Consider the following 12,957-nt stretch of genomic DNA (forward strand, 5'->3'; position numbering starts at 1 on the left):
AGAGCAAATTTAACAGCAGCTCTGGAGTGTTTCATAGCTGATGTCCTAAGCCTGGCCTGCCTGTCACTGTGCGTTTCTGGGGATGTTGACAGTCACTCACTGCAAGTCACTAGGATTGGGGCTCCTAAATTGCTCAGACAGGTTTGCAGTGGAGCTGGGTGAAATGTTTTGGACAAATAGTTTATTTGCTGCAGAATTATATTTCGGGTCAACAGAAACTATTTGTGAATCCACGTTGAGTTTGCTGACTAGTTTCAATTAAGAGAAAAAGGTGCCGCTGCTTCCCCTCTAGCCTTTAGCCCAGTGGCTGGGTCCTCAGCTGGGAGCCCCAGGTTCAATCCACCCATGTGATGCCATGAGGGCTCAAAGCGCTGGGATCCGAGTGACATCCCCCCGTGTCTAAACACTGCCATGGACACTGGGCCAGAGCGTGGGAGTGAGAACGACTCTGCAGCCCAGTGGGTCGGGCCCCCACCTGGAAGCCCAGAGTCCAGCTCCCCTGCTCCAGTGACCCTGTAATTATTGATCCATAACCCCAGTGACGGGAGGGGTTACGGCCCCTGGCACAGCAGTGTCCCAGGCCGTGTCTGCCGGGGTTTCCTTGCACCGATGTAGCTGCACTGGTGCAAACCCCTAGTGCAGATGTGCTGTGCGGGTGTGAACTGGGACTGGCACCTGGTGCAGCTTCTCCCAGATGGAGGGGGCAGTAAGTGGGGAAATGCCCCCTCCCCTCCCCTCTGCCCTGGCCTCATTAGCAACAGCCCATTAGTGCGCATTTATACCCCCCCCGAATCTTCCACTGTAATGCCCCCCAAGTGAGGCCAACCCAGACGACTGCCCCGTGGGGGTCGGGCTTGGCCCGGTGAGGGGAGAGGCTGGCTGTGGGGTTTTCCTGGCTGGAAGGTGGTACACATGGGGCCCGCCAGCATTGAGAGTCCCAGCAGCTCCCCCTGGGGCAGAGCTGCACCCCCAGTGTGTGTGGGAACAGCACCGACCTGCTCTGAGCGAGAAACCAACCACACATGGCCCAAAAGCAACAGAGATTCCCTGGGGCCTGCCTCTCCCTCACCCCTCTCTGGCTCTTGCCCCTCCCTTACCCTTCCCTCATCCCTGTGAGGGACCCTGGACCCTGCATCTATTCTGACCCCTCACCAACATCCCTCCCTTTCTTCTCTCTCCCTTTCTGCTCCCGTGGGCCCCTGCCCCTCTCCTCCCACTTTGCCTTCTTGGCACGTGCCCCTGCCCTCCACCCATCTCTGCCCCGCTGAAACTTGCCCCTCCCTTCTCCCCCTGCCCGACTGGCACCTTCCCCTCTCCCCCAAACATCCTCTGCATCCTGGAGCCCACCCATCACTTCACACCCCTGCTATGTCCTGGCATCCACCTCTCCCCTTTCCCTCCTCTGTGCCATGTCTCCCACCCCTCCCCTCACCCCCATCTGCTTCCCTGGTGCCTACCACTGCCATCACCTCCCCACCCTCTGATGGCCACCCCACCCCTCACCCTCCTCTGCTGTCCTGGCTTTCGCCCTTCTTACTCCCCTCAGCCCTCCTGCCACCTGCCCCTCTCCCCACCCTCTCTGACCCCTGGCACCCACCCCTTCCCTCACCCTCTTGTGCCCACCCCTCCTCTAGCCCCACTCTGACCCCCTGGCACCTGCCTCTCCCCAATCCCCTCTCCTAACACCTCCCTCTACTCACCTGCCCTGCCTCTCTGTTCACCCCTCTCTGCCCCCTGGTGCTTCTGCCTCACTGTGTCTGCCCTTCTGCTCAACCACCTCAATCCCCTGGCACCTGCCCTTCCCCTTACCCCCGCACCCTTCTGCTGCCTACCCCTTTCTTCCCTCCCCCTGCCCCCCAACACCTGACACTCCCCTTGTCCCTTTCCTTCCTGTTGCCCACCCCCTCACCACCCTCTGCCCCACTGACCCCGCTCTCCTCTCGCCCCTCTGCCACCATCACCCATGCCACCTTCTCTTTATTTCTCACCCCTGCCTCTCTCCTCGCCCTCTGGCTCCGTGACACCTGCACCCCTCACCACCCCTCCAGTCCCCTGGTGCCAGCTCCTCCTCTGCCCCAAGTCCCAGCTCTACCCTTGCCCCATCTGCTTCCCTGGTGCCTGCTGTTTCCTTTGCCCCCTCTGCCCGCCTGGTGCAAGTCCCTTCCCTCACCCCCCTTTGGGACCCCTGGTCTCAGCCCTTCCCCTCACCTCAGCACTGCCCCACCCCTCACCTCTCCTCCTAACCTCTGAGTCCCACCCCTCCCTTCATCTTCCCTCTGCCCCCCTGGTGCCCACATTTCCCTTCACACCCCTCTGCCCCCCTAGGTCCCGCCTTCTCCACACCCCTCTCTGCCCCCCTTCTGCTCACCTGCTCCTTCAACCCCCATTCTGCCCATCTGCTCCCTCACCCCCCATTCTGCCACTCTGGCACCAGTGCCTGCCCATTTGCTCCCCCCCATATTTCCACCTGCCCCACTCCTCATCATCTCACCCCCTGGAATCTCACCCTCCCCTTGATTTCCCCTGCCCCACTGGAGCTTCCCCATTCCCTCAAACCCCCTGTGCCCCCTGGTGCCCGCCCCTTCCCTTGCTTCCCTGTGCCCCCTGGGGTCCGTCCTCTTCTTCTGCCCTCATGACCACCCCTCCCCTCTCGCCCTGCAGCCCCCAGGAACCTGCCCCTCCATTCACCCCCCTCTGTCCTGCTGGTGCCCGTCCCTTCCCTTGTCCCCCCATTGCCCTTGTGCGTGCCCCTCCCCCATGTCCCTCCCTCCACCCCCTCTGCTCCTGTCACCTCCCCCTCCCCTTTCCTCTCCCAGCATCTACTTGTCCCCTCCCCCACCTCCAGTGACAGCTTCTCACCCTCCCCCGCTCCTCCTGCCCTTTCCCCTCATTGTCTCCTCACAGTTGGACGGGCCCTGACTCCCCTCAGACAACAATCCCCCCCCCCCAGCGATTAACGGGGATGCAGGTTAATTTCCCTTTGATCTCAGTGACCAGCCCCTGCCCCCGGCACTGACTCTGTGACTCTCTCCCCAGTGGACGTGACTCTGGATCCAGACACGGCAAATCCCAGACTCGTCCTGTCTGAGGATCGGAAACGTGTGAGACACGGAGACACACGCCAGGATCTGCCCAATAACCCTGAGAGATTTGATCCTTGTCCCTGTGTCCTGGGCGCTAAGAGGTTCACGGGCGGGAGGCGTTACTGGGAGGTGGAGGTGGGAGACATGACTGGATGGACTCTGGGGGTTTGTAGGGAATCTGTGAGCAGGAAGGGGAATGTCACATACACACCTAGGAATGGATACTGGGTCGTGTGGCTGATGTGTGGGGGATACACGGCCTTCACCTCCCCCCCGACCCCCCTCTCCGTGAGCGTCCGGCCCAGCCGGGTGGGGATTTTCCTGGACTATGAGGCGGGCGAGGTCTCGTTTTACAATGTGACTGACGGGTCCCATCTCTTCACTTTCACTGACACCTTCTCCGGGACGCTCCGCCCTTATTTCTATCCTGGTCTCAACGCTGGGGGTACAAACGCGGCTCCCCTGATAATCTGTCCGGTCCCAGCTGAGGCCGGAGGGAATCTCTGTCCCTGACAGTGACCCCGCGCCACAGACTGTCCCCTCCCAGCGCTGCTGCTCTTCCCACCCCCAGTGGTGGGGGCCAGTTACTGCAGCAACTGGACTTTTTGTGCTGACCGGACGCTGCCAGTTTCCCTTTTCAACTGGAGCTTCCAGTCAAAAACCAGACACCTGGGAACCCCCCGCCCTCACCTTTCCCCATCCCCTGCCCCAGGGGTAGCAGATGGGGGTGGATGGGGGACATTTACCCCGTCAGAATTTTCTACCCCTGTGAAATCTCAATGTAAAATATGAAAGAAAAAATATCATTTTAATTTAGAAATTGTTATTGTACCAAGGTGTAAATACAAGAATATTTTAATTTACATTTCAACAGTATTTCAAAAACAAGCCTATAGATCTATTTGTAGAAATGGAATTATTTACATTACTTTTTATTTTTTCCCTCAAATCTATAGTGAAGTTTAACATCTCTAAATAACGTCAATTGCATTTCAACTGTGGAATTTCAAGAAATCCAAAATATTTATCTTAACAAAATAAACTATTAAATTGTCAGACTGGGTTGCTCAGTTACAATGTACGTGTGTCATAAACATCACAACTACACACATGTGCAGCTGCTCTCTGTTTTTTCTCCCTCTCTCTTTATTGTCTTGACTGGTTCTCTCTGGAAGGCAGGGCACATATGCTCACCTTCTGCACTACACCTTTGAAAATTAATAGTTGAAAAAATGATGGAATTAATTGAGCAATATATTTAAGTTAACTCACAGAAGATTATATAATATTCTTTGAACTCCTGTCAGCATTAATTCATGTGATTTTTAACTTTCTAGCTACATATAATTGGTAATCAAGATATGACCCTTCCTTTCTTTTACTCACATCAATTAACAAAACAGGGTCCCCAACCTCAAATGCTCTCTTCCTATAGATAGAAATCTCTTCTACAATCTCCATTTTTTAGTTTATTTTTCTTTAGAAATATTATTTGCAGGCAATGTACTGTCACTGTGCACGATTGATTTCAATGTACTGTCAGGCTCTTCATGTTCTTGGTTATAAGGACACAACAAATGAACTTTGGTAAAGAAATAGAGAAGGAGCTGTATTCCTTTACTCAATCATCACAAATTAACTTAATTGTATTAAAGACGCTGGCCCTTAATGACACATAACATGAAATTTGGCAAACCTTTCTTCTAGGCCATAAATCAGTTGAAAGGGTGATATTTTTGTTGTCGTGTGAGGTTTAGAGTACAAAGAAAATGAAGTTGCTCCAGGAAATTCATCACAATTCCTCTGGGTTCTGTCCACCACTTTCTGCAATGCTCTGTAAAAATAGTGACCGATTGGTCTAATTCCTCGAAATCAGTGATTGAGCTTAATTTCTTGAAGATCTAGCTGAACAGAGTCTGAGGGGAGGCACATCACATGGCATTGCTGGGACTACTTTTTGTTTTAAACATGATGTGTTATGAACATTTTCAATGTAATAATTCAGTTTTGAAGATTTATTCACAATATGCCATCCTTGGCAGAGTGTCCTAAACTTACTTTGATTATTTGAAAATAAATACCCTAAAATTATCTTTTGATAGATTCATTTGTGCTTTTTATCCAGTCTGCTGGTGTCTAGGTGGAATGGGCTCCTGAAGCGATGTGTTCTTCCTAGTATTTAACACAGGAAAATTTTAATCTAAAAATAGATAATTTTTCCATAAAATTTCCTTCAGAAATATCTGCGTTCCTTTCTCTATTTCTCACTGAATTATGTGTAATTACTGTGCTTTCTTATCCAATCTTATTGTGTTATTACATGGGGAAATATGTTGGCAAATAGGTTAATATACAGCATGGTTTTTACTATCTGACAAGACATAAAAATGTGTTGTCACTCACAATTGATAGCATGAATTATCATGAAGAGATTGCAGGCAATGTTCATTTTTAAATTTCTAACTATGAATGGGCTCCCCCATCAGTTCCTGCAACCCCTGGCTGGCAGAGCTCTCTGTGAATTAAGCAGCAGGCAGTCTGCCAGGGAACTTCCACCAAGTGTCTTTATGACTTTTTATGATGCATCAGAACATAGCAGCAGTTACGAGGAGCCCCCTTCCTGCTCCCTGATTCAGACTTTTATATGGCTGCTTTCTTCTCAGCACTGAGCTAGTGATCCCATCAGGCTCCCTACAGGTGCAAGTGATCCCCTCTGCCCTTCCAAACCCAAACTACTCAGTCCCTCCTTCTCTAACTGCACCCCGTGCCCTGGGTGTTCTCAGTGACCAGGGTGCTGGCTTCCAAAGGGCTCTGTTTGTAGCTGCTAACAGCCCCCGTCACACTGCCATGATTGTGTAATTGACCATAGAGTGAAAATAACACCCAATGTAAACTGTTACCTCATGATTCAGTTCAGAACCTAGATCTGCCAGTGTCTGCTCTGGACATCCATGTTGATATATAATTGTACGTGTCGTCTTCTCTACCTCATGTGCTGTCACAGTTCTAAGTGGAAATTCTTCTACCTATTTTGAAAAATCATCTGTAGCTGTCAGTACATACTGGTATCGCTTCTGTGGGACTGGATAGAGCCCGATTCAATCTGCTCCCAGCAATTCCCAGGGATTAACAACCTATGTGCAAGAACACAGGCTAGAGTTATCATTTGGATCTTTCCTGTGACATTTTTGTTATAATCCCATATATAGTAAGCAAAGTAAATGTTATCATGTGGTTTCTATAATAGTTGATGTCTCCACACAGTCAGAATCTAACTTTTGGTGTTTTTCAGAAGTAAATAAATACAGGCCAAACTTCTGCAACTGAAAACTTGCATAAATACGCTGTGCAGGGGCCATGAGTTATATGGGCCCGTGGTGCCTGTGCTCCAGCAATACTCAAGGCCCGGGGGCCCAACTCCACCAATGTTTGGGGCCGGGTCTCTCCCACAGCCCCACCTGCCACCGCCACGCAGCTCCCCTGGAGCATCGCTACCTCCACCCTGTGCAGCGTGTGGCTGCCCTGCCACTCCGTGCTGCGCTACCTCACAAGAAAGGGACCGGCGCTGGTGGCAGGCTGAGGCAGCTACTGCACCTGCAGAGGGAGGAGGAGAGGAGGCGCACATGTTATGGCAGTTCCCCCCTCCCCCCAGCACCCACAGGGAGACAACTCTGACTCCGAGGGGGCTTCCGGGAATCTGGACCTGAGCAGCTGGGGCTTGGGTGAGTGTCGGACTCATGACACCCTGCCCTCCGCCCGCAGTGACCACTCCTGCCCCAGGCTTGGCAAGGGGCAGCCCCATCCCCCACCCCATGAGGCTACGGTGAGGGGCGCATCCACCCCAAGGGAAGCGAGGGGGCTTCCTGGACCTGAGCAGCTGGGGCTTGGGTGAGTGTCATGACACCCTGTCCCCCCTCCCTCCACAGTCACCATTCCTGCCCCTGTCTGGGCAAGGGGCAGCCCCATCCCCCACTGAACAACGATGAAAAGTGTTTGCTGCCTCCTGAAGAACATTGCAAAAGAAGGGGCTACATTTTGTTTTAGTTTTAGAAAGTATTTGCTTTTGAGGGTTATTGCTCTAAGAGTGTTGGGTTGTTTCCGTATTCAAAAGAGTATTAATCAAGTTGATATTCTTAGTTAAACAATTTTTTCTGATGATAGTGATACTGTGCAATAGAGGGAAACTGTTAAGCGCTTACTGTTTCCAGTCCATTTATACATTATTTTAAAAAATATAGATCGGCTTACAAGGCAGGTGTGTGTGGGGGGGGGGGGGGGCGCTGGCAGGACATGGACCCGTTCTGGGCACCACCAAAAATTATACAAATCTGCTGCCCCTGACGCTGTGCCAGCACAACGGTGAATAGAAGTCATTGCTGCACTATGTCATCCATTAGTTCACAGGGGCACGTGTTATAGCTGATTAGAGGCTTTATTGTGCAGCAATAATAAATACAGATAATGATAAACAATTAGCTTGGCTAATGTTTAAAAACACTTCAGATGTATTTAACATGGGGAAAGATGCAAAGTGTTTGATTTAATGGGGAGCCATCCGCTCAGGTCCACTTCATTGCAGGGGTTGTAAAGTTAAGTCCAATCCAAGCAGGACATTTGCCTTGCATGAAATCCTGTATGAATCCCCTACTGGGGTGTCCTCATTTCTGTCCCCACCAACTGCATCTGAGGAAGGGGGAGGACAGTGCTAATGTGGATGCATCTTCCAGACTTTCCAGAGTTCCCCATCCTAGCTGTGGGGGGAGGGGGCTGCATGAGGGGATTTGCCCATCCCAGCTGTGGAGGGACCCATCCAGACATGCAGGACTGTGGTCAGAGATATGACTGAGAACAGGAGGTCTCATGGGGAGTGTGAGATGTGTATTGAGAATTGGTCCTAGAGTCAGTATTTTCTGTGGCCACCATCGGGGGTGGGGTGGGGGGTGGTGGAGGGTTTCTATTGTTCCTGGTGCTGTACATAAAGAATTTAGGGGCAAAAGCAGCGGGGGGATGGGGAGAAATTAACAAAAGGGAAAGTGAGGCTGAGTCGCCGGGGAAACGTCCTGGCAGTGAGATCTGTGGGGTTGGGGAACCATTCCCCCGGGGCCAGCGCTGGGCACCCCATTATTCCATGTTGCCTCTGGAACCCTGCATCACCAAGGCCCCCAAGACCTCCCAGTGCGTATGAGCTGAAACAGCCTCACAGCCACCTCTGTGCCCTGCTCTGGGCCTCTCCCTGTGCTGCCTGTAGGCTGAGTCACGCACAGGCATCGGTAGCAGCCTGGTGTATTGCAGCCTCCAGGATTCCCCAGTTGGCAGCAGGCGGTGCTGCCCCCCACAGTATGTCAGGGGCACTGCACAGCAGTTACATTCCTGCTGGGACTTCACTCCACCCTCCCCCAAGGAGGAGCTGCCCCTGCTGGTGACAGGTCTCTGCAGGGCCAGGCCCCCTAAGCAAGAGCCCCTGGTGAGTCGCACTGGAACACACAGTGCAACAGGAGAGAGTCTAAGGAGAGATCCTGGGGGAAGCAGAATCAATTGTGTACAGGCCTAAAGTGCCAGGGCTCAGGGCTTCTGGCTGTTCTGCCTGTAGCTAGTGTCATGAGGTGAGGCCCATTGTTGTGAAATGAATGAATGAGACTGAATTTCCCCTCCCTGTTCCTCTCCCAGGTGCCCTGGCTGCTGCAGCCCCCCACCCCACTCCTGCTCCATCTCTAGGAGGCTCTCACCTGCCCAGTCTGCCTCGATTTTGAACTGTGGGCAGAATTTCTGCTGAGTCTGCATCACTCGCAGCTGGGAGGAGTTAGAGGGAGACTTTCACCAACAGGTGTAAATACCATCCACTGTCCCGGCAGGGCGTGTGGAGGCCTCCTGCAAAATCCCTGCCCAGTTCACCGGAACCAAACTGGCTAGGGCAGGGGCTTCCCCATGAGGAGTTATTACCCCTCCCACTGCTGTAGGTGGCTTCTCAATAGATCACAGAGGGGATTAAAGGTGCAGTTACCCCCAACTCTTTCATCAAGGTCCCCCATTTGCCCACCCAGTGCCAGGGGCCCCAAGTGTCTCCCATTTCCTGCTTCCAGATTTCTGACACAATCAGGCCAGTTCTGCCCGCTGATGCCTAGAACATTCGCTGAAGTGTTGGAATTGATCCGATGCAGCATTGAAACATTATTGTGTTACAGACAGAGAGAGGTGAAATGCATTGAGTTGAATGTAAGGCCTCTGTACCTCAAAGCTGCACCCTGGAACCCCCATATTCACCACTGTCAGATCATTATGATATGTTTTGTACAAAGTATGCCTTGTGAGGTATCATTTTAAAAGTCTTGATCTGCTGGACTGTGTGTGTTATTGTATGTGAAGTTATGAATTATTGCTATATGTGTTACTGAAATATGTTGTTGGGTTGGGAACACCACAACTAGCCTTTCAGGTACAACAATGGAGTAGCCAGACAGCGGATAATGGCTTATCAATACCCATTAAGGAAAGAATCCACTATCCAGAGATTGTGTACAGTGGAGACTGCTTGACCAATGGGGACTGAGTAACCCCCATGTCACAGCAAAAGATTTGTACAGCAAGCTGGAAGAAACTATAACAGAAGGGGGTCCCAGGCTGGAAAAGAGGCCCAGCCTGTGTATTGAGGAACTAGACCATCTGTCAGGGTGAGACACTGCTTGATTCAAATCCTCTTTAGTTTGTAGAACTTAGCCTGCAAATTTATTTTAATTTCTTATGTAACCAGCTTTGATCTCTACATTTGCTACTTATAACCACTTAAAATCTGTCTTTCTGTAGTCAATAAATCTGTTTGAAATTTAATCTAAAACTGTGTGTTTTGGTTGAAGTGCTTGGAAAATCTCAGCTCAGTTTACGAAGGCTAGTGCATGTCCTCTCCACATCAAGGGAGGGGGCGGACTGGGTAATGAACTTATATTGGCCAGGCTTCTGACCAGTGCAGGACAATACAGTTCTGGGGTGCAAGGCTGGGGAGCTGGGGGGAATTGTCTGGAGCATCCCTATTGATGGGTCATGAGTGTCTGGGAGATCATTCATGTAACTCAATTGGGTGTGTCCCTGCCTGTGGATGTCTGTGTAAGTGCAGCACCTGCCAGAGGTTTGTGGCTTGACATCAGTATCACAGTGTGAGAGGGATGCCCCAGGTTGGTGGGAAAGGGGGCTCAGTGATCCCACAGTCCAAGTTGCACCCCAGGGACCCCATCACAGCCTCCCAAACTCAGCCAAATATGGCGGAAGGGCTGAACACTCCAAAGAGTCAAGTTCCTAAGTCCCTATTTTAGGCACTAAGTCCTGGTTTTGGCACCACCGTGATGCTCAAATCCCTCTGTCAAACCTGTAGGTGCCTAAATTCACTTGGCCCCTAAGTTTTTTAAAGAAAAAGTTCCCTTTGCATCTCTGCTTGAATTTCTAGGCACGTGCAATGCTGCCTTCCTGTGGGCATCTGGAGGCCTATCTCCTGCCTAAGTCCCAGAGCGATGCACAAACCAGTGGAAGATAAGCTGACGAACGTCTGTGGGTCTGGCTGCACCGCAACAAAAGACCCGAAGCAGCGAGTCTCAAAGCTTGAGTCTACAGACTTGGGCTTGTGCTACGGCACTTAAAATAGCCAGGTCATAGGTTCCACTCAGGCTGGAGCTTGGGCTGTGAGACAAACTCCCTGGCTGGGTTTCAGAACCCAAGTGGGAACATCTACGGAGCTATTTGAGTGCCATAGCGTGAGCCTCATGTGAGTCTGAGTCTGTAGAGCTGGGCTCTGAGATTCGCTGCCATGGGTTTTTTTTTTGTTTTTCTTTCATTTATTTATCTATTTTGCAGGGCAGACATACCCTAAATCATATGCAGGGCCTGATCTTATAGGCATGATCAGAGGCTGCCTCCTGGATTGGGTCCCATTCCAAATCCAGGAAGAGGAGCCTAGTGGTTAGAGCACTCAGCTGGGTGTGGGAGACCCAGGTTCCAGTCCCCCCGTCTAAAAGAGGGGGGGAAGGGATTTGAAGAGGGGTCTCTGACCCCTCTCAGAAAGTGAGATTCTGATGTGTGGCTCCCTCAGTCTCCCCTTCTGAAGCTGTTCCACTGTGGATAAATAGTGTCAAAGGGGTTGGAGCAGGGGGACTGGACCCAGGGTCTCCCCCCTGGCTGCAGCATCATTTTCTCCCACTCTCTGTCCTGTGTGCTGGCCCTTTAACTGGGAGGGGGAGGGATGGATCTAGAAGGTTCAGTGGCAGCTGGGAGGGGGCAGTGGCTGGATGGGGAAATGGGGGCTGGGCAGTTTATTAATATTTGGTATTTTTGGGTAAATGGGGCACAGTCTGTAGAGGATTTTCTATCAATAGTTAATGAGTTTAACCCAGTCAGATAGGGTCTGGACAACTGCCCCGATAGCAGCCGGGCGGTGCCGCTCCCCCACCTTCTGTTCTATTCAGTCCTTACAGTGCCCTCATCCCCTCATAATGTTAATTGAATTGTCTCATTAGACTGACCTCACACTTGATAAGGCAACTCCCATCTTTTCATGTATTTATACCTGCTCCTGTATTTTCCACTCCATGCATCTGATGAAGTGGGTTTTAGCCCACGAAAGCTTATGCGCAAATACATTTGTTAATCTCTAACGTGCCATAAGGACTCCTCATTGTTTTGACTCTTGGCAGGATTAGGGCCCTAAATTGTGAGCTTTCTAAAGAGGCCAGATAAAAATTAAACTGAGCCCTTGCACTTCTATTTCCTCTTTCATTTAGATACTGCAAAACTGCTGAATCAACAGCCGCTAAACCTCACAGCCATCTTAAGAAAGATTCTCTGTAGGAGAGATTTCCTGTTACCTCGTCCTCCCCCAGTTTGTTTCTCTCATCCTCCCATTGCAGCTTCTCCTAACCTAGACCCAGATCCTGCCAAGACTCCACTGCAAAGTAGCTTTACACATATTGGATCCTTTGACGTGACTGAAACTTTGACTCCTGGCAGGATCAGGGCCCTGCACTGTGAGCTCTTTGGGGCTATTTACTCAGTGTTTGTGCAGAGCTCAGTACAATGGGGCCCTCGTCTTCCATAGACTGTAATAGGAATAAAAATAAAATTATTTTATAGATGTGGAAACTGAGGCAGGAGCTGGTTGGCTCAGTGGTCCAGATTCACTCATGCTGGCAAAGGGATAGAGGAGAAGCAGTTTGTGACTCCCCTGTTCAGTGGCTGCAGGGGCTGGTGCAGACCTCGGCACAGGCTGTTGAAGTCCTGAGATTGAGCCAAAGTTGCTCCCCTGTTTCAGTGGCCCCTGTGGGGCTTTTCATGAGTCAGCCTCTCCCCAGCCCCAAAAGAAATAATTAAATTAGCCCCAACATCATGGTTTGCTTTGTTTTAAGATTATATTGTGTTTTTTGGTCGTTTGATATCTGAACTCCCCCTGCACCCCCAGTGTGTGTGTGTCCTTCACCCGCATTCCCCAGCCTGGACCCTGGAGGGTTGCAGTGTGGTCCCCTCTCCCCCTTCCCAGGCTGGGTGTTGCAGGCAGGGGGCGGAACAGAGGAGCTGGGCTGCTGCACACAGGTGATTCCACGGGATCAGAATCTGCTTCCCATCAGAATTTGCTCCTTGCTGTCTCTGATCAGGCTCCAGTGACGTGAACATGGAACAGCGTTTCTTGTAAGACTGAAACATCTGAGGCGGAGATCAAGTTATAAACAAGCAAAAGACAACTTCCAAAATCTACATTTGTAAAGAAAACTTCTCTGTCTGTAGGATGATTTTGCTATACAAAAAGCTCAAGGAATTCAACAGGTATAATTCTCCCCACTCTGTGGGAGGGTATTTTTTTTTCTTAAGTCAGGTCACTTTTACAGGTCAGTATTTAATT

The 12,957-nt window shown here is 51.0% G+C and overlaps 1 protein-coding gene across 1 annotated transcript; it reads left to right on the plus strand.

The window, feature by feature from the left end:
* Positions 1-2,997: 2,997 nt before the first annotated feature.
* Positions 2,998-5,116, plus strand: LOC112125199 (E3 ubiquitin-protein ligase TRIM39-like; the record flags this gene model as incomplete). Its single annotated transcript, XM_024223640.3, has 1 exon — positions 2,998-5,116. A coding segment is annotated over one exon (599 nt), but the record flags the coding sequence as incomplete, so codon positions are not given.
* Between the last annotated feature and the right edge of the window lie 7,841 nt (positions 5,117-12,957).

This window comes from Terrapene carolina, unplaced genomic scaffold (genome assembly GCF_002925995.2).
Source record: "Terrapene carolina triunguis isolate 2854851 unplaced genomic scaffold, T_m_triunguis-2.0 Scaffold26009, whole genome shotgun sequence".
NCBI lineage: Eukaryota > Metazoa > Chordata > Testudines > Emydidae > Terrapene > Terrapene triunguis.